General features: G+C 48.7%; 1 protein-coding gene across 2 annotated transcripts in view; it reads right to left on the minus strand.

Moving 5' to 3' along the window:
• CDC42BPB (CDC42 binding protein kinase beta) overlaps positions 1–7,839 on the minus strand; it is a 115,273-nt gene extending 107,434 nt beyond the window's left edge. For both annotated transcript variants that reach the window (XM_073578021.1, XM_073578020.1), the window contains exon 1: positions 7,406–7,839. In XM_073578021.1, the coding sequence (XP_073434122.1) occupies positions 7,406–7,580 (175 nt within the window). In that variant the 5' untranslated portion in view covers positions 7,581–7,839. The remainder of the gene's footprint in view (positions 1–7,405) is intronic.
• Between the last annotated feature and the right edge of the window lie 12,162 nt (positions 7,840–20,001).

Raw genomic sequence — 20,001 nt, forward strand, 5'->3', positions numbered from 1 at the left:
GAAGTACACCGCACCTACCATGCACCAGGTGAGGGCTAGCACACACTGCGGCCCGACGCTTTACTGGGGTGAAGATTTATAGGGACGCAGCACCTCAAATTAAACACTGGAGTCATCATTAGCACTTGCTTTGCTGCTGCCTGGGAACAGTCAGCATGCAGCTGTTGACGGATCTCATCTCACTCGTAACAGAAAACACAAATCAAAAAGCCCCAAAAGTGTAAATTGAAATCATGCAGCGTCAATTTCTCACCATGTGTAAGATCTCTGCTTGCTTTTAGTGGAAGGGAAAATCCAGAGGAATTAAGAATGTCCAGATCATCTCTAGCACCGATACATTGTAACGAGTCCTGTCCAGGAGGATGACGAGGGCACATCTCAACCCACTGGACCACTCCTTTCCACTGACCGCATGCACAGTTCTTAAAAACGAAGTTGAATTGATGGCAGAGTGAAAATGTAAGGGCAGAAACGTTTTCAGTAATGAAGAAACAATTTACACAAACCTAGAGCCTCGGAACGCTCCGTCTTTACATTTATGAGCGGATAAATCCGTGTGCGAGTCGATGCAAAGCAGACAAGATCATAAACATGAATGAGCAAAGCTGCAGTGTAAAGACTAGAGAACTAAGATCAAAAGAAAGGGAGTAGTAGCTGATATGAGTGAGCAGTGCTGCAGCATAAAGTACAGAGGGCCAAGATCAAAAACAAGATGGAGCAGTGAATAACACAATGAGTGACAGTTAATTTGAGTAAGGTAATCAGTGCTGCAATGTCAAGTACAGATTAAAAACAAGGTACAGTCAGTCTGAATAAGCAGAGCTGCAGTGTAAAGCATAATGTTCACGGTGTAAAACGAGCGAGAGAGAGAAAGCAACCGTGAGGATCTCTGATAAATCAGAAGGCAAATTTCAGAGTACCTCAGACTCCAACAGACAATGCAGCTCAGCTGGAGGAAATCATAGCAGTGTACTAAAGAGCTGAAGTGTAAAGGACTGGAAAGGACAGCTGTCAGATTCTGATGACACAGGAGGGTTTTTTTTTTATTTTGGACTCCAATAAACCAGGCAGTCAAGTGGAGTCCCTAGTCATAGATGTGTGCTAAAGAGCTGAGCTGAAGTGTAAAGGATGGGGGAAGGCCAGAACAGCTGTCTGAGCCTCTGATGAGACAGAAGGAAGATTTCAAATAAACTCAGGCTCCAATAGAAAATGCAGCTAATTCACACATCAGTTTTTCCTGTCAGTCTAAATCCGCCAAAATAGCGGAAAACGGATCCGCAGGCGGACAGAAACGGGGGACAGCGGATGTACGGATCCGCTGATGGTAAAAATTTAAAGGAAACGCGACTGGGGAAAAAGAAAAAAAAAAATCAAAAATTAATACCGGCGGATATAGTGGTATCCGGAAGAGAGCGGGCATCTGCGGTGAGCGATCATCTCGCGGGATGCGGGTGAGTAGCGATCGCACGATGCCACGAGAGAGAGAGAGAATTTTCATCCAGCAGCGACACTTGATTCAGGGTTAAAAGGAGAAAATGCGGATCCGGACAGCAAAAAAACGTTGCATAGTCCGTTCGGTGATCTCAGCGGACGCCACAATTTTGGCGGATCCGCACAAATACGGACGCAAAGGACGATCAGTCAAAATCCGCCGATAATGAAAGTCAATGGGGAAAAAAACGGATCCGCAAATAAAAATGGCGGATCCTTTTTTTGGCAAATCGGCGGATCTTGACTGAATGTGAAAAACTGAAGTGTGAAACAGGCTTAAGCTGGAGTCACTGATCTTAAAACAGAATGGCTGCAGTGTAAAGCATGGGAGATTGACAGGACAAGAACTTGAGCCTCTGATAATGCAGGACTTGAATTTCAGATTACTACAAACGCCAATAGACAATGAAGCCCAGGCTGGAGTCACTGAAGAGAAGCGCTGCAATGTAAAGCATGGGAAAGGGACAAAACTGTGGCCTGAGCCTCTGATATAACAGGAGGTTTATTTCATATGACCTCAGACTCCAATAGACAAGGAAGCTCAGCTAGAGCTGCGTCAGAATTACTCATGCACATCGCCTTTAATTAAAGGTGACCTTCCTAACACTAGGGTGCTTCATGCATTAAGAGAAGCCTGGAGGGAGGCTGCACAGGAAATGGTCATCTGCAGAGTCGGCCATTACAGCTCATTAAATATTAAGGAGCAATCACTGAGTGCAATTACACAGACTGCCTCTCGCCTCCAGGAAAGCTGGGTGACCAGCAATATGGCTGCCCACATGCATCTGTCACCTGTCAGGGCTCAAGATGGGTAAATTCATCTAAGTAAGCGCGCTTTAAGCAATTTCCTGAGATTAGTATATTGGCAGCCAGTTGTCAGGACACAACTCCCCCATCACAGGAAAGGATTCTCCGCTCCTACAGGATTTTTCCTGCCTTCTCAGAGATTCTCAAATGTCATTTCCTACAATATAATAGTGGTCCCATCTGTTAGCTGGACCCCCCACCCGGCAAGGACATACCACACTGGTCAGCAACACAGAGCTCATATGGCCACTGCATGCTGGGAGTTGTAGTTTTGCAACAGCTGGACAGTGCCAAGATGACGATGGCTGACAAAACATGCTGGGATTTATAGTCTTATGACAGCTGGAGAATTGGTGGCACATCCTTGACTCAGCATGTTGGGTGTTGTAGTTTAACAGCAGCTGGAAAGACTACGCTTACAACTAGCCACCTGGGCATGCTGAGAGTTGCAGTTTTATGGCCAAGAGAGCCCCTGGATACAGATTGTGATCAGGAATTGCTAGGGATTGTAGTTTCAAGACAAGTTGAATGAGCATAAAGAGCATGCTATAAGTTATATTTGCACAACAACTAAACAATTCCAGCCTATATATGTTTCATAGAGCATACTGGGAGTTGTAGTTGAAAAATAACTAGAGAGCCAGCTTAAACATAGCTGTTAAGACATTGAGAGATGTAGTGCAAAGCCTAAAGCTATAGGCCGTATTGTGGGCAGGATGGGAGAAGTAGTTTCAGAACAGGTGGAGAATCCGCAGACCTCCTTATCCACACTTTGGTAAGTTGACTGGAGGCGTCCTTGAATCGGACTGACACCTTCCCCTCCGCAGGCAGCTCCAGCAGCACTCAGTTATTCCTGGTCCTATAAACAGGAAATAAAGTTTCCTGCCTCGCACCTGCGGAAGACGCCACCAGAAAAACAACCGAACCTGACATTAGAATAAGGACAGGGGCGAGGAAATGGGGGGGGAGATATCGCTTTCAGGAGTAGATGCGCTTCACTATTGGGGAAGGGGGGGTAACTCATTCGATCGCCTGTAAATATAAGAAGCCTAATAGAGTATAGAACAGCGCCGTGCGTCGCCCCGGCCGGAAGAGGGCAGTGTCGTGCGTCGGCCCGGCCGGAGGCCTGCAGACTGTAGCAGCATTCCTAACCCAAGGCTCCTGGAATCTGTATACAGCGGCCGCACATTCCACACCACAGACGTTCTCCAGATCAGGGATGGGCGGCAGCAGGAAGTGCATCGACCTGACTGCACAAGAATATCCTCTAAGTCACCCAGTGTTTACCTGGGATCAGCAGCGTCGGAGCACTGATCAGCCATGTAAGGCATAAAGCGGCTGCCTGCTTTGCCTCCCGAGAAGTTCTGCTTCTATCTACTCTACTGTGTCTTAATTCTTCATGTTTACAGACCTCTGCTTTCTGCCAGTGAATGGAAACATTCAGCTTCACATCACAAGATGTAAAAGCAGACCTCTTGGTTCCAGCTGAGCGTCTGTTACATTTGTATCCTGTGCAGCTGATCCTGGGACTTCTAATCTTTTTCCTGTCCTCTTTGTTACAATTTATCAGTGCAGGTATCATTTGTTTCTCACAGACATTGTCTAGAACCAACTGTAGCAAATCCTCAGCTGAGAGAAGGATTGGGTCTGGATGAGTTTGCCTTCAAGGATGGTGAACAAAATACTCTTGATGAGACATTAAAATGAGTAATATTGAAAAGTTGTAAAAGTTTTTATTGTGCAACAAACACCCGGGACCCTGACACCACTCCCTACAAGTCAATGGGACTTTAATGTGGGACTGCAAAGTCAAGTGAGAGAAGAAAATAGATGAGCTACTGCTATATGAGCAATTCCTCAATATACTATCATAGTGACTGCTGCAGTAACCATCGCATCACCGAGGCATCTGCTTCTTAGGTAATTGCGCAGTCAGCATGGTCGCAGACAGGATTAGGGGACTGCATGCATGGTGACTGCCCGATGTTCTGGTAACGGGGCACCACTCCCTGCCAGTCCTCCAGCCGATGCCCATGCCATGGTGCAGGACAGTGGCGACATCTTGGCGTTTACCTTGGCTTCTTATCCTACTGCTCAGCGCTTACAGGAAGCGATTCTGCTAATACATGTAAAATAGGGAATTGCCGTGGATGCAATTGTCCAATAGTCAACCACAAAAAAAGGGAAGTTAAAACCTCAGACTAGACCCGGGATCCGCTGCGTACAACGCGTCATCTGCATTATGGTCTCAAGGATTCGGAGAAACTATAACTCCCAGCAGATGAGACCTGACACCTAGAAAGTGGGCTGCTGGGAGTTGTAGTTTCTCCAGCGCTCACTCGCCCTGATGAGATCACTAGCTGGATTATAATCTACAGAATCCACTAAATTGTAAAGATAGAGATCATCCTCACACTGCTGACCTGACAGTCTGATGGGAGGTGTAGCTTCACTGCAACTGGAGAGGCACAAATTGTGTTGGTCCAATGCAGCTCTGCCACCTGACGACTACGGCGCGGGCAATACGCATCCTAATCTGGAGACTACTCTGCTGCCTGAAGAGCATCCCTCCAGGGTTACCACTCTAGAAGACACCCAAGGATCACCCTGTGAGATGCCATCTCTGTTATATCCCAGGACAATGCCAACATCGCATGCCACCTGTGCCCCTTCAATGTCTGGCCACATGCACCTTACATTACGCGAGTCCTGGCAATGCCCTTTGCACTGAACGGGCATGCAAGGTGAGGCCAATTTTATTCCTTGCCTGAATAATCTCACCCAATAATCTGCCCAAGCTCTCCTGCAAATTTCTCATTGCAGTGTCGGCTGCATTGCCAGCTGTGACAGCGTCAGAAAATGCAAAACCAACACATAATATACCACCCTCAAAATGTTATAACACTACCAATGTCACTTGTGCCCACATTGTTAGGAGATGCCCAGACATAAGTCCTGCATAAAGTCTATGCCCCCTCTGAAAGTAACCAGTGACCAAAGTCCATGATGTCGTCCATGCCCAAAGTCATAATGTGAACCCACTGGTCCAGCGTTTCACTGTGGTCTCACTTCTCACTACAAAGTGGATGTGCCCTGGGAATGTTCCTGACATATTACCCGTTTCACCATAGCACTCTGCATAGAATGCTGTACACATCACCCACAGCTGAAGAGTACGATCTATACACACTGCAGTACATTACTGGCCCGCTGCACCCCTGCCAGGACAGTGCCCGAATAACCAATCTCATGTCACATTAATATACCCATAGAGGTGCCAGACCTATGCCCATTACCATATATAATATAACAACAGCCTCTCTGCTCCTCCGGCAAATGGTGACAATTCCCAACAAACCACCGTACCAGCCTGAGAAATACATAATGATGTGCCCCGTGAAATGCCCAGACCACCCAACTGTGGATGCATGCACCGATGGCAATACACCAATGTCTCCTGTGCCAAGAGGATGATCATAACCGCTATATACATATGTCCATGTTATATCACTCCAGACAGACGCAATCTATGGCACGGGAGACATCAAAAGATAGCTACATTCATTACATACGTGCCAGCAAAAGGAGCCTTGAGCGACGCCTAAACTGTGCCCCTCCAAATACCTGACCCTGGAGCTGTGTGTACGGCACCCGCAACGCCAGACATAGTACAGAAGCCAAAGAATAGACATCTGTGCCCATGAGGTGCCAGACACACGACCCTACACCAGTCCTGTCTCCTCAGCCCCAGTGTAGCGCTGCCTGTCACCCCCAAACGTCACCCTGAGCGCAGCACTCATTGTCATCCCCAAACATCGCGCACAGAGTGGCGCTGCCTGTCACCTCAAGCATGATGCTGCCATCCCCCAAACATCGCGCTGAAAGTGGCACTGCCAGTCATCCCCCAAACGTCACCCGGAGCGCGGCGCTGCCAATCGCCTCCCAAACGTCACCCCCAAACATCACGCACAGAGAGCGGCGGTGCCCGTCACCCCCCCAAACATCGCACTGAGAGCGGCGGTGCCCGTCACCCCCCAAACATCGCACTGAGAGCGGCGGTGCCCGTCACCCCCCAAACATCGCACTGAGAGCGGCGGTGCCCGTCACCCCCCAAACATCGCACTGAGAGCGGCGGTGCCCGTCACCCCCCCAAACATCGCACTGAGAGCGGCGGTGCCCGTCACCCCCCCAAACATCGCACTGAGAGCGGCGGTGCCCGTCACCCCCCCAAACATCGCACTGAGAGCGGCGGTGCCCGTCACCCCCCAAACATCGCACTGAGAGCGGCGGTGCCCGTCACCCCCCAAACATCGCACTGAGAGCGGCGGTGCCCGTCACCCCCCCAAACATCGCACTGAGAGCGGCGGTGCCCGTCACCCCCCCAAACATCGCACTGAGAGCGGCGGTGCCCGTCACCCCCCCAAACATCGCACTGAGAGCGGCGGTGCCCGTCACCCCCCCAAACATCGCACTGAGAGCGGCGGTGCCCGTCACCCCCCCAAACATCGCACTGAGAGCGGCGGTGCCCGTCACCCCCCCAAACATCGCACTGAGAGGGGCGGTGCCCGTCACCCCCCCAAACATCGCACTGAGAGCGGCGGTGCCCGTCACCCCCCCAAACATCGCACTGAGAGCGGCGGTGCCCGTCACCCCCCCAAACATCGCACTGAGAGCGGCGGTGCCCGTCACCCCCCCAAACATCGCACTGAGAGCGGCGGTGCCCGTCACCCCCCCAAACATCGCACTGAGAGCGGCGGTGCCCGTCACCCCCCAAACATCGCACTGAGAGCGGCGGTGCCCGTCACCCCCCAAACATCGCACTGAGAGCGGCGGTGCCCGTCACCCCCCAAACATCGCACTGAGAGCGGCGGTGCCCGTCACCCCCCAAACATCGCACTGAGAGCGGCGGTGCTCGTCACGTCCCAAACGTTATCCAGAGCGCGGAACTGTCCATCACCCCCAATCATCTCACCACCGACCGTGGCACTGACCGTCACCTCACAATCATCACCCCAAAAAACATTTTCCCCAACACACTGGTCTATCCCCTCGCTCTCCGGCCCTCAGTCCCTTTAGTCTCGCTCCCCGTTCTCCCCCGGACACTCACCCCACTCCAGGAACTCGCTGACGTACTTGTCGCGGCGCAGTGTGGAGCCGCCGCACTCGGTGACCAGGCACAGCAGCACGTCCAGCAGCGTCTCCACACTCAGCGCGGCCTCGTTCCTCTGCGGCCCGTCCAGCAGCAGCTGCTCCAGCTTCTTCAGCCGCACCCGGGCCGACATGTTGTGCGACAAATCCGAGAAAATGTCTGAGAAGGAGAATAATCCGGGAGTAATCCCCGCACGGAGGTTGGAGGCGCGGTGTGACCTCCAGGCTCTCAGGCCATGACCCGGCTCCCCGCCCGCCCTGCACTGTCCGGGAACATGGCCGGCGCCGTCCCTCCCTGTCCCTAAGATTCGGGATCACGGAGCAGACCGGGAGAGCACAGCCCGCCCACCGGAAAGGGAGGGAGGAGCGACGTCACCGCGGGAGCCTCCAGCGGCCACTGGCGGCACTGCAGCTCCCGAGGGATGAGGGGAGGACGGAGAGCGGCGAGGGACAGAAGAGCGCGGATCGCGGACCTCACCGTGCTCGGCACCCACTCATGACTCCTGAGCTGTCCTGTGCGATACTGAGCTGTATCTAATCCTGTCCTGTGCGATACTGAGCTGTATCTAATCCTGTCCTGTGCGATACTGAGCTGTATCTAATCCTGTCCTGTGCGATACTGAGCTGTATCTAATCCTGTCCTGTGCGATACTGAGCTGTATCTAATCCTGTCCTGTGCGATACTGAGCTGTATCTAATCCTGTCCTGTGCGTTACTGAGCTGTATCTAATCCTGTCCTGTGCGTTACGGAGCTGTATCTAATACTGTTCTGTGCGATACTGAGCTGTGTCTAATCCTGTCCTGTGCGATACTGAGCTGTATCTAATCCTGTCCTGTGCGATACTGAGCTGTATCTAATCCTGTCCTGTGCGATACTGAGCTGTATCTAATCCTGTCCTGTGCGATACTGAGCTGTATCTAATCCTGTTCTGTGCGATACTGAGCTGTATCTAATCCTGTCCTGTGCGATACTGAGCTGTATCTAATCCTGTTCTGTGTGATACTGAGCTGTATCTAATCCTGTCCTGTGTGATACTGAGCTGTATCTAATCCTGTTCTGTGCGATACTGAGCTGTATCTAATCCTGTCCTGTGCATTACTGAGCTGTATCTAATCCTGTCCTGTGCGATACTGAGCTGTATCTAATCCTGTCCTGTGCGATACTGAGCTGTATCTAATCCTGTCCTGTGCGATACTGAGCTGTATCTAATCCTGTCCTGTGCGATACTGAGCTGTATCTAATCCTGTTCTGTGCGATACTGAGCTGTATCTAATCCTGTCCTGTGTGATACTGAGCTGTATCTAATCCAGTATTTTTCGATACTGAGCTGTATCTAATCCTGTTCTGTGCCATACTGAGCTGTATCTAATCTTATCATGTATCTGATGCTGAGCCTTATCTACTCCTATGATGTGTAATTTAGAGCTGTATCTAATCCTATGTGCGATACTGAGCTGTATCTAACCCTGTCTTGTGTGTGTTATCTGATCCTGTCATGTGCAGTACCATCAGATGACTTGTATCTAATTCTGTCCAGTGTACTGGAGACCCCCAGCTGTCCCATATACGATGATGGAAAGCCCTGTCACCTCGAGAGCCGCGCTGCCCATCACCCCCCACATACAGCACACTGAGGGCAGCGCTGCCTGTCACCACAAAAAACATGCCCCTGGCTCCGTTGCCATTCACCCCCAAGAACATTTGACCCAGCCCACTGGTCCATCCCCTCGCTCTCCGGCCCTCGGTCCATCAGCCCCTTTAGTCTCCGCGTGTCCTTCTCCCCCGGACATTCCCTCTGCCCCTTTTCTCCGGTCCATCTCCCCTGGATACTCCTCCTCCTCCAGTCCACTGGAGACAAGTTTGCTCCAGTGGACTGGAAACGACCCCCCCCAGATACAGCAGTCCTGTGTAATGTGGCTGATGGTTTGTGTTTCGATCTGGTGTCTTATGTGGGGGCTGCTCCTACCAGGGAAGACCCTTTTCCGTTCCCCATGACTGTCCATTGCACAAGCTCCATGCAGACATAGAGGGGATAGGACATGAGAGACTGCACAGAGCCCGGACCTCAGCCCCATGCAACGTCAGAGATTGTGAAGCCGGACCCAACCCCAACGTCAGGGTCTGAACCCACAAATGCTCTTAGGGATGAAGGGGAAAAATTCCTGAAGGCGCCTCCAAAATCTTGTATAAATCCGTCCTGCAGAGGGGGCCGACTTCATATTAATGTCCAAGGATGTAGGATGGGAGGTGAGATGAGGGGGAGCACATACTTACCACTATCATTCTGGATAGTCAGGGCCGTGGTGGATTCACACAATCATTATCCATGGAGGTCCAATGACCTGATTTCCCCCCTAGTTGTCACCGCCGATGTTCCAGGATTTCGGCTGAAAGCCCCTGATATCATAAACCTGTCACTTGGTCATCAGGATGGAAGGACATTAAAGGCGCTGAGGCGCCTCGGGGCGGGAGACGTTAGGAAGCGGGTGGTCAGGGCGTGAGACGGTGGGCAGGGGCTCCTCAAGGCTGGAGACAGGGCTGAGAGTCGTCGGGGGCGGGAGACGGGCAGAGGGTCGTCGGGGGCGGGAGACAGGGCAGAGGGTTGTTGGGGGCGGGAGACGGTGGACAGGGTCTCCTCGGGGCGGGAGACGGTGGGCAGGGGACTGTCATCCCCTGAGAGACAAAGATCCCAGAAGCTAAAACGAATGGATAGATAATATCTCGAATAATTCATTCATGAACGGCCCCTGGACAATAAAGCACGGCCGGTGGGGGGCAGCCCAGGGGGTAATCTAACAACAATACAATATTTATTACTGTGGATCTTATTGTGCCTGAGATCTACTGTTAGGGTACCGTTAAACTAACGATGCACCAGCGATCCCGGCAACGATCTGGATCGCTGGTGCATCGCTAGGTGGTCGCTAGTGAGCTGCCACACAGGCAGATCTCACCAGCGACATCGCTGGGGTCGGGGGTCGCTACTTGCCTGTCAGACGCGGCGATCCTGACGTCCTCCCGCATGCGTCGCTCGTCGGTGCCACAGGAAGCGCCCGACGAGAAATGATCCAGGACCTTCTCGCGCGACCAGCGATAATCAGCGGGGGAGCCGGTCGGAGGTAAGTATCACATGTAGCGATATCGCTAGCAATATCGCTGCTACGTCACAAAATCGGTGACTTTACAGCGATATTGCTAGCGATATCGCAGTGTGTAACGGGGGCTTTACCCTCCGCACCGTACAGATGAGTGTGTTAATGTCCTCTGATATGATCCTGAAGGACATTTTTATTTAACAAGATTTTACTCTGAAATAAAACAACACAACATTGATGTTATGTTAGAGGTGTCTGATTGCACCTCAAAAACATTTCTACAATTCGACCTTTTCTTACTTTTGACTCCGCAAAAACTCTTACTGTTTCTCTTATTCACTCTTGTCTCGACTATTGTAACTCTCTACTAATCGGTCTCCCTCTTACCTAGGATCATATTCCTCGCCAATCGTTACACCGATGCCTCTACCTTGTGGAAGTCATTACACTGGCTACCCATCCACTCCAGAATTAAGTATAAACTTATTACCCTCACCCACAAAGCTCTCCATGGCTCAGCACCACCCTACATCTCCCTTGTTTCAGTATACCATCCTACCCGCGCCCTCCGTTCTGCTGATAACCTGAGGTTAGCATCCTCAATTATCAGAACCTCCCACTCCCATCTCCAAGACTTTTCACATGCTGCACCAATTCTTTGGAATGCACTTCCCAGGTCAATTCGAATAGTCCCCAATCCCCACAATTTTAAGCGTGCCCTGAAAACGCATTTATTCAGACTGGCCTACCGCCTCAACACATTAACCTAATCTATCCCTGTGTGGAACAGTCAAGTTTTACCATAACCAGGTTCCCCGCATCATGTTTCCACATGCTTTATGCATCCATTAGCCCTCTGTGTCTGTACTGTTATACACTTAACATTATGGCTGGTCCGAACAATGAAGGCAACTGTTACCACCCACCTTTCGTGTCTACCTCTTTCCTCATAGATTGTAAGCTTGCGAGCAGGGCCGTTATTTCTCTTGGTATTTGTTAGGTCCGGGAATGACGTATATAGTCGTGTGTCATCAGCATAAAGATGGTACTGAAAGCCAAATCTGCTGATGGTCTGTCCAATTGGAGCTGTGTAGAGAGAGAAAAGAAGGGGGCCAAGGACTGAGCCCTGAGATACCCCGACAGCAAGAGGAAAAGGAGATGACGTGGAGCCAGAGAACAAAACACTGAAGGAGCGGTCAGAGAGATAGGAAGAGAACCAGGAGAGAGCAGTGTCCTTAATGCCTAGTGACTGGAGCCTAGAGAGTAGGAGATGGTGGTCAACAGTATCGAAAGCTGCAGATAGGTCAAGAAGAAAGAGCAGAGAGTGGTCACCGTTACGTTTTGCTGTCAGTAGGTCATTGGTCACTTTGAGTGCCGTTTCAGTCTAATGTAGGGGGCGGAAGCTGGACTGTGAAGGGTCTAGAAGGGAGTGAGTGGAGAGGTAACGGGTAAGGCGGGAGTAAACTAGGTGTTCCAAAAGTTTAGAGATGAAGGGGAGATTGGAGACTGGTCTGTAGTTGTTTGTGCAGGATGGGTCGAGAGTGGGTTTCTTTAGTAATGTAGTAACAATGGTGTGTTTGAAGGAGGATGGGAAAATGCCCGAGGAGAGGGAAAGATTAAAGATTGTAGTTAGATGGGTTGTGAAGCCTGGAGAGAGAGCCTGGAGGAGATGTGAGGGAATGGGGTTGGTAGTGCATGTAGTCGGACGTCAAGAAGAGAGGAATCTGGAGACTTCTTCTTCTGTGATGGGATCAAATGTGGAAAGTGAGCCAGGGGAGATGCAGGAAGGGAGGGGAGTTACAGCACTTGGTGGTTGGGAGCAGATTTCCTGACGGATATTATCTATTTTTTCTGTAAAGTGGGAGGCCAAGTCATCAGCACAAATGTCTGTGATAGGAGCTTGTGCTTTTGGCCTGAGGAGGGAGTGAAAAGTGTGAAAAAGTTTCTTGGGGTTGTTGGCTAGTGAGGAGATCAGGGTGGTGAAGTAGGTCTGTTTGGCGAGGTGAAGGGCAGCGTTATAGGTTCTTAACATAAATTTGAAGTGGATGAAGTCTTCTGGTGTGTGGGTTTTTCTCCATAGGCGTTCAGCACTCCTAGAGTATCTCTGGAGAAGTTGAGTTTGCGATGTGATCCTGGGCTGTTTTACTCTGTGCTTGGAGGTTCTGAAGATGAGGGGAGCTACTTGGTCAAGGGTCCTTCTAAGAGTGTCATTGTAGTGATCAACAGCCAGATTAGGACAGGAAAAAGAGGAGATTGGGGACAGTGATGAGTGTAGGGAGTCTGAAAGTGTCTGAGGGTTAATGGCTTGTAGATTTCTGACTGTGTGGTAGGTAGGAGTGAGCTGGGGTGAGCGTGAAGGAGAGAATGTTGTGGTCAGAGAGGAAGCGGTGAGTTATTTAGGTGGGAGATTGAACAGAGCTGGCCGAAGACCAGATAAAGGGTGTAATAATAATCTTAATATACAACAGACACCAATAACCTCGATCACAGGTATCTAAGCCAAAAAGCAAAGAAAATGTAAGAAACACCAACAACACAAAACTTTTTAGTAAGGATAAAATAACATTTTTATTGTAATTATTATAAAAACATATAAATATATTTATACCAGCAAAAATGAGGAAGGACAAGTACAGGAAAGCAAGGTGGGTATGCCTGGAGTAAGGGGTGTATGAGGCTCTGCAAGGGTACAGTGTATAATTTAACGAATTATAAAAGATTAAAATAATAATATGTTAATATCCATAGTATTAATAGTGTAATAAATCAGAATAATATAACTGCTCAATCCATGTAGAGAAAGGGACCTGTGCAGTATCAGGTACAGCATAATGGCAGCGTTTATACATATAAATATGGAAGAAGTCCTGAAAGCACACGTTGCGGATTGTAAGCGTTTTTTTCACGGTGAAAATGTATACAAAATGCAACCCATTGAATTCAGTGGCATTCCGCAGTTGCTGTCCTAATGCTGCATATTTTTCCACGGCGGAATTGCATCACGGAAAAATACGCAGCATGCTCATTCTTTGTGCAGAATCGCGGGGATTCCGCACACATAGGAATGCATTGATCCGCTTACTTTCCGCATGTGCCTTTGGCCACCATGCGCAAAGTAAGCGTATCATGTGCGGATGGTACCCAGGGTCTGGATCGGAGGAGACTCTACTCCAGGCCCTGGGTACCATATCCCTGTTAAAAATAGAATTAAAATAAAAAAAATCATGATATTCTCACCTTCCGGCGTCCCCTGCAGCCTTCCAGATCCTCGCGATGCTCCCGGCAAGTCCCGCTCCCAGTGATGCCTTGCAACAATGACCTGTGATGACGTAGCGGTCTCGCATGATGCTACGTCATCTGGGGTCATTGTCGCAAGGCATTGCTGGGAACGGGACTTGCCGGGAGCATCGCGAGGATCGGGAAGGCTGCGGAGGCCGCCAGAAGGTGAGAATATCACGATTTTTAATTTTTTTATTATTTTTTACATTCTATCTTTTACTATTGATGCTGCATACGCAGCACCAATAGTAAAAAGTTGGTCACACTTGTCATTCACTATGTTTGACGAGTGTGACCAACCTGTCAATCAGTTTTCCAAGCGATGTTACAGATAGCTTGGAAAAAGCTAGCATTCTGCAAGCTAACTACGCTTGCAAAACGCTAGTTTTTAGCTGGAATTCCGCATGCGTATTTCCCGCGGCAGGGAGTTGAGGAAATTTCCGCGGCAATTCCGCATGTGTGCACATAGCCTAAAGGTAGGCAAGGGTATGTACTCATAATAGAAAAAAAAGTGTTATATTAGTGATATTACCAGCAGAGTCAGGGACCCAACACGCCCGACGCGCGTTTCGCTGTGGAAAGCTTTGTCGAATGAGTGTCATGCGAGTGCAATATGATTTTTGTCAAGTAGCATCCATCTGATGTGTAGGCAAGCTGTGTGCAATGCCTTTTTAACATCACCTTTTACATACAGTAATTCTGATTCCATGCTAGTTTACTAAGCAATAAAACAATGTTTCCAGTGCTTCTTGCTAACTTAGAATATCATCAAAAAGTTAATTTAATTCAGTTCTTCAATACAAAAAGTGAAACTCATATATTAAATAGTCATTGCAGACAGAGTGATCTATTTCATGTGTTTATTTCTGTTAATGTTGAGGATTATGGCTTACAGCCAATGAAAATTCAAAAGTCATTATCTCAGTAAATTAGAATACTTTATAACACCAGCTTGAAAAAATGTTGGCCTTCTGAAATGTATGTTCAGTAAATGCACTCAATACTTGGTCAGGGCTCCTTTTGCATCAATTACTGCATCAATGCGGCGTGGCATGGAGGCGATCAGCCTGTGGCACTGCTGAGGTGTTATGGAAGCCCAGGTTGCTTTGATAGCAGCCTTCAGCTCGTCTGCATTGTTGGCTCTGGTGTCTCATCTTCCTCTTGACAATACCCCATAGATTCTCTATGGGGTTAAGGTCAGGCGAGTTTGCTGGCTAATCAAGCACAGTGATACTGTTGTTAGTAAACCAGGTATTTGTACTTTCGGCAGTGTGGATAGGTGCCAAGTCCTGCTGGAGAATGAAATTTACGTCTCCAAAAAGCTTGTCGGCAGAGGGAAGCATGAAGTGCTCTAAAAATTCCTGGTAGACGGCTGCGCTGACTTTGGCCTTGATAAAACACAGTGAACCTACACTAGCAGATGACATGGCTCCTGAAACCATCACTGATTGTGAAAACTTCAAACTAGACCTCAGGCATCTTGGATTGTGGCCTCTCCACTCTTCCTCCAGACTCTGGGACCTTGATTTCCAAACGAAATGTAAAATTTACTTTTCAAGGCTGTGGTTATCCCGGATACTTGTGCACCTTTTTCTACCACACTTTTTCCTTCCACTCAACTTTCCATTAATATGTTTGGATACAGCACTCTGAACAACCAGCTTCTTTAGAAACGACCTTTTGTGGCTTACCCTCCTTGTGGAGTGTGTCAGTGACTGCCTTTTGGACATCTGTCAAGTTCGCAGTCTTCCCCATGATTGTGGAGATACTGAAACATTAAGGGACCTTTATAAACGCTTAGGAAGCCTTTGCAGGTGTTTTTTGTTAATTATTCTAATTTACTGAGATGACTTTTGAGTTTTTATTGGCTGTAAGCCATAATCCTCAACATTAACAGAAATAAACACTTGAAATAGATGAGTTTCTCTTTTTTTAATGAAGAACTAAAATTAACTGTTTGATATCCTAATTTTGTGATAAATACTTGTATATGCAGATATCGATATACTGTATTTCTTTATATCTGTCAGTGACATATACTGTATATTCAGTGCTTTGCATGTGTAGCTTACTGTACATATATTTAGCTAATAACTAAAAGAAAAATAATGATGTGGGGTACCCCCTATTTTTATTAAACAGCTGAGGGAAAACAGACAGCTAGTCTTTATAGTCTGGAAAGGGGGCAATACAAATGGAGCTTCCCAGCCTATTAGTATCAGCTCACAGCTGTCTGTGTAACCTTTACCCGTGATTAAAAAGGAGGACCCCAAAAATATGATGTAGGGTCCCCCCTATTTTTAAAAACCTGCAAAGGCAAAGCAGAAAACTAGGCTGGGAAGGAGCCATGAATATTGCCCTCTCACAGACTAATAACACCAGCCCTCAGCCACCTCTGAAGTGGCAAATCCATTAGATGCACCAATTCTGGCCCTTGGCCTCGGCTCTTCTCACTTGCTCTGGTGAATTGGCAAGTGGGGTAATTGTTTTTGGGTTGATGTCAATTGTTCTATCTCTGCTGACATTAAGCACAGGGGTTAATAATGGAGAGGCATCTATCAGACACCCCCATTACTAACACTGTAAGTTTAAATAAAAAAACACACAGAGCAGTCCTTTATTTGTACAAAGCACCCCCGACCCTCAACCCATTTTTCTCTAGTCACCTTCCACAACAGCATAGGAGGTTGTCTCTACGCTCTAATGTGGGACAGGAAGCACAAAGAGGTTAAAAGACCCTCCCACCCTCTATTAGCCAGTGTCTTTCCTGTCCCCCATGGGGCATGGAGAGGTTATTGGGTATGCTGTGTGGCCGGCGACTACAGTATTACCTTAGACAATTAGCCGGGCAGTAGCGGTCATGGCTTCCCTCCTCCGCAAAAGCTGCTCCCGTCTCCCCGCTTGCGCTGTATTCAGGGACCTTCCTGGCCCTCCTGTGCCTCCTTTGGGGGTAAAGCGGGCCAGTGACCCTTGTGGCGGAGGCCTCCCAAGCCCCCTGGCCTTCCTCCTCCTGCATGCGCTGTTCGGCGTCCCGGAAGTGACGTCTTCATAGGGCGCATGTCACTTCCAGGCCTTGCTTTCCACCGTGGAACACACAAACTTCCGGTCCTCTGCAGCCTCCGGGTCACCGAATGGCATGCGGCGCACGCTGAAGCTAGCAGAGGCCTGCTGTGGACCCAGGGAGGAGGAGGTGGATAATTGCTCTGAGAGAGGGTTTATTGCCTATATAAACCCTCCAGAAGACACCTTCAGGTAAGTCCTATTTGTCATAATGGAAGGTGTTTCTGCATCCGGCTCTGCATCTGCAGAGCTCAGCGCTACCCCTGCCCCAGTAAGTGTATGGGAAATGGGGGGTCCTAGTATGGGGCTTTATATAGCGCTCCCCTTGGTGTCACCTCTCTCCCCTTTCTTTGTTTCTAGGGAGACAAGTCTACCGACAAAAGCCAGGCCAAAAAAGTACTAAAATGTGCCATCTGCTTCAAAAAGCTCCCGTCCAGATGGAAGAAGAAATTTCCAGCGAGTGTACCGATACGGTGATTAGGGCTGACCACCCCTCACTACTAGAGGAGATACGGGCCCTCGTGAAACCGGAGGTTCAATCCTCCCTTGCCACTCTGACACCTCCTCCACCTACTCCGGGTCCATCTGCCCCCAAGAAAAAGATGTATTTTGAGCCCTCAGACTCAAATTCTGAGGACTCCTACAGCTCAGTCTCTGGGAGATGGAAGGAATCTTCATCTCTTAGATCCTCCGAGGCTAGGAAATATTTTTCTCCATGGATTTCATGGAGGACTTAAATAGCTCAGTAAGTAGGGTGTAGAGGAGGAGCAAACCCCCAAAATGATCCAGGATGAAATGTTTGCTGGTCTGAAAGCAGAAAGGCAGATAGGATTCCCTGTCCACGAGAATGTCTTAAACATGATGTCCCAGGAGTGGGAATCTCCGGAAAAACGCCTAAGTACCCCCTCTGAACTGAAACATAGATTTCCCTTGGAAGGAGAATCGGATAATTGGGAGATCCCTAAGGTGGACGTACAAGTGGCGAGAGTAGCTAAGAGGACTTCTCTCCCCTTTGAGGACTCCTCTCGGCTAAAAGACCCGATGGATAGAAAGGTGGAGAGCCTCCTGAGAAAGTCTTTGGACAACCTCCACTTCTTCCCTCAAAACTAACATCACCTCCACATGTGTTGCTAGATCCCTTTGTTGGTGGATAAATCAGCTGGAGAGTCATATCTCAGGGGACCTCGAGAGGGCAGCTATTAGACTCCCTCCAGCTACTGAAAAATGCAACAAGGTTCCTGGCTGAAGCCTCAGCCGAGTCGGTCCGCATAGCTGCTAGAGCCATGGCGCAGTCCAACTCTGCTAGGAGGGCCCTGTGGCTTAAAATGTGGAGCGGGGACTTCCCATCAAAAATTAAGCTCTGCTCCATTCCGTTTAAAGGCGAATATGTCTTTGGGCCTGCCCTAGACGAAATACTAGAAAAGGCCACAGATAAAAAGAAGTCTCTACCTGAACAGAAGCCGATAAAAAAGTGTTTTTTTTTCATCCTTCCTTGTCTCAGACCCTTCAAACTAGAGGAAAAGGAAAAACGGGAAGGTGGAGCTATGCTAAGGGGCAGGGCCGGTGTTTGGACCAGGCAGACCAGGCAGATGCCTGGGGCCCCCACCTACAAAGGGGGCCCCCTTCATCTGCAGTCTATTTATGAAGTGCCCAGAGGGTGTACAGCAGTGAACAATGCTGTGCATTGCTCTGAAGTCTTGGAGCGTCTCTCGCAAAGCCCCTTGAGCCCCCCTGTCTCTTTCTCCCTGCAGTCAGATTAAAAGTTGAGAGTGAGGGGGAGGGTCCGATTATAGCACAGTGACAGTGCAGGACAATGCCTGAAGCTCTGTCTCCTCCTGAGTCCTGATCATGGCTGCTCCTAGCACTGTCCTGAGAATGGATATGACTAAGTGAAGCCACAGAACCTGGTAAGAGCAGCAATAACAGGTCAGAGTACAGTGATTTACTCACTGTGGTCCGGAGCTCTCTGCTGATTGCTGCAGGATCAGGATTCACAGTTACATACAGCAGCGATCAGCATCAGCTCTGACCACAGTCACTAATCACTGCTTGTAATATCTGGATGACACAAGACAGGGATATTGTCTGCTGAATCAGGGGATTTATTACATAGAAATAAATGAATTCTCATGTGAAATAATGGTAAACCATACACATATATAGTACAGATGTGCATAGGAATCAGCGTTTTTGGTGCATTTTTTTTGCAGCCAAAGCCTCTCTCTTGGCAGTAAAAGCACTGCTTTCAAAACGCCTATTTTTTAGGGTATGTGCAGGCGATCCGGAAATGGCAGCACTTTGGACGCAGCGGACATGTGCTCCGTCTAAAGTGCTGCCACCTTACGCAGGTGATTTCGCATGTGTTCATTGAACCATACGGAATCACCGCGTCCAATACATTGTATGGGTGAGATTTCTCTTGCAGAGACTCGCATCTATGCAAGATAAATTGACATGCTGGGGTCTGGAAAGAAGCGCTGCATGTCTGTCTCTGCAGGTGAGGTGCAGGCGTATGTGCACGCATAGTGGACATGGAATTTCTAGAAATCCCATCCACTATGCTGTAACATCTGGCCACTGCGGGTTGGATGCTGCGGATGTACGCCGCATCTAGAGTTTACTGATTGCGGACACACATACCCTTAGAGGTTTTGCTGTTTTTTTTTGTATAGTATTCATTTTGTCTACAGTTCATGTTTAATAAAGTTTGTTTTATTCACCAAAAACGCAGCGAAAAACAGCGTTGCGACATTTGCAGCTTTTCTAAAACGTTTTCATTGCTTTCTATGAGTGAAAAAAATTGCTGAAAGAAGTGACACGCTGCGGATTTAAAAACACTGCAGTCGTGAAATTCAGTCAGGAGAAAATAAAAGGGTGTGTGGGAGATTCCTGAAAATCTCAGTCTTTGCTTGTGCTGTAAAATGCTGTAAACTTCTTATTTGCAGAAGAAAAAGCTGCAAAAATTCTGCATATGAACATGGCCAAGAGCGACTTTTTAAAGTACCAGCAAAACATATTAGATTTCTGAAATCTCCTGCATGCGCTTGTTTTTTTTCTGACTGAATTTCTGAGCTGTAGCGCTTTTTAAATCTGCAGCGTGTCACTTCTTTCAGTGTGTTT

Source organism: Dendrobates tinctorius, unplaced genomic scaffold, assembly GCF_039654945.1.
Source record: "Dendrobates tinctorius isolate UK_male_01 unplaced genomic scaffold, ASM3965494v1 ptg000058l, whole genome shotgun sequence".
NCBI classification, from domain to species: domain Eukaryota; kingdom Metazoa; phylum Chordata; class Amphibia; order Anura; family Dendrobatidae; genus Dendrobates; species Dendrobates tinctorius.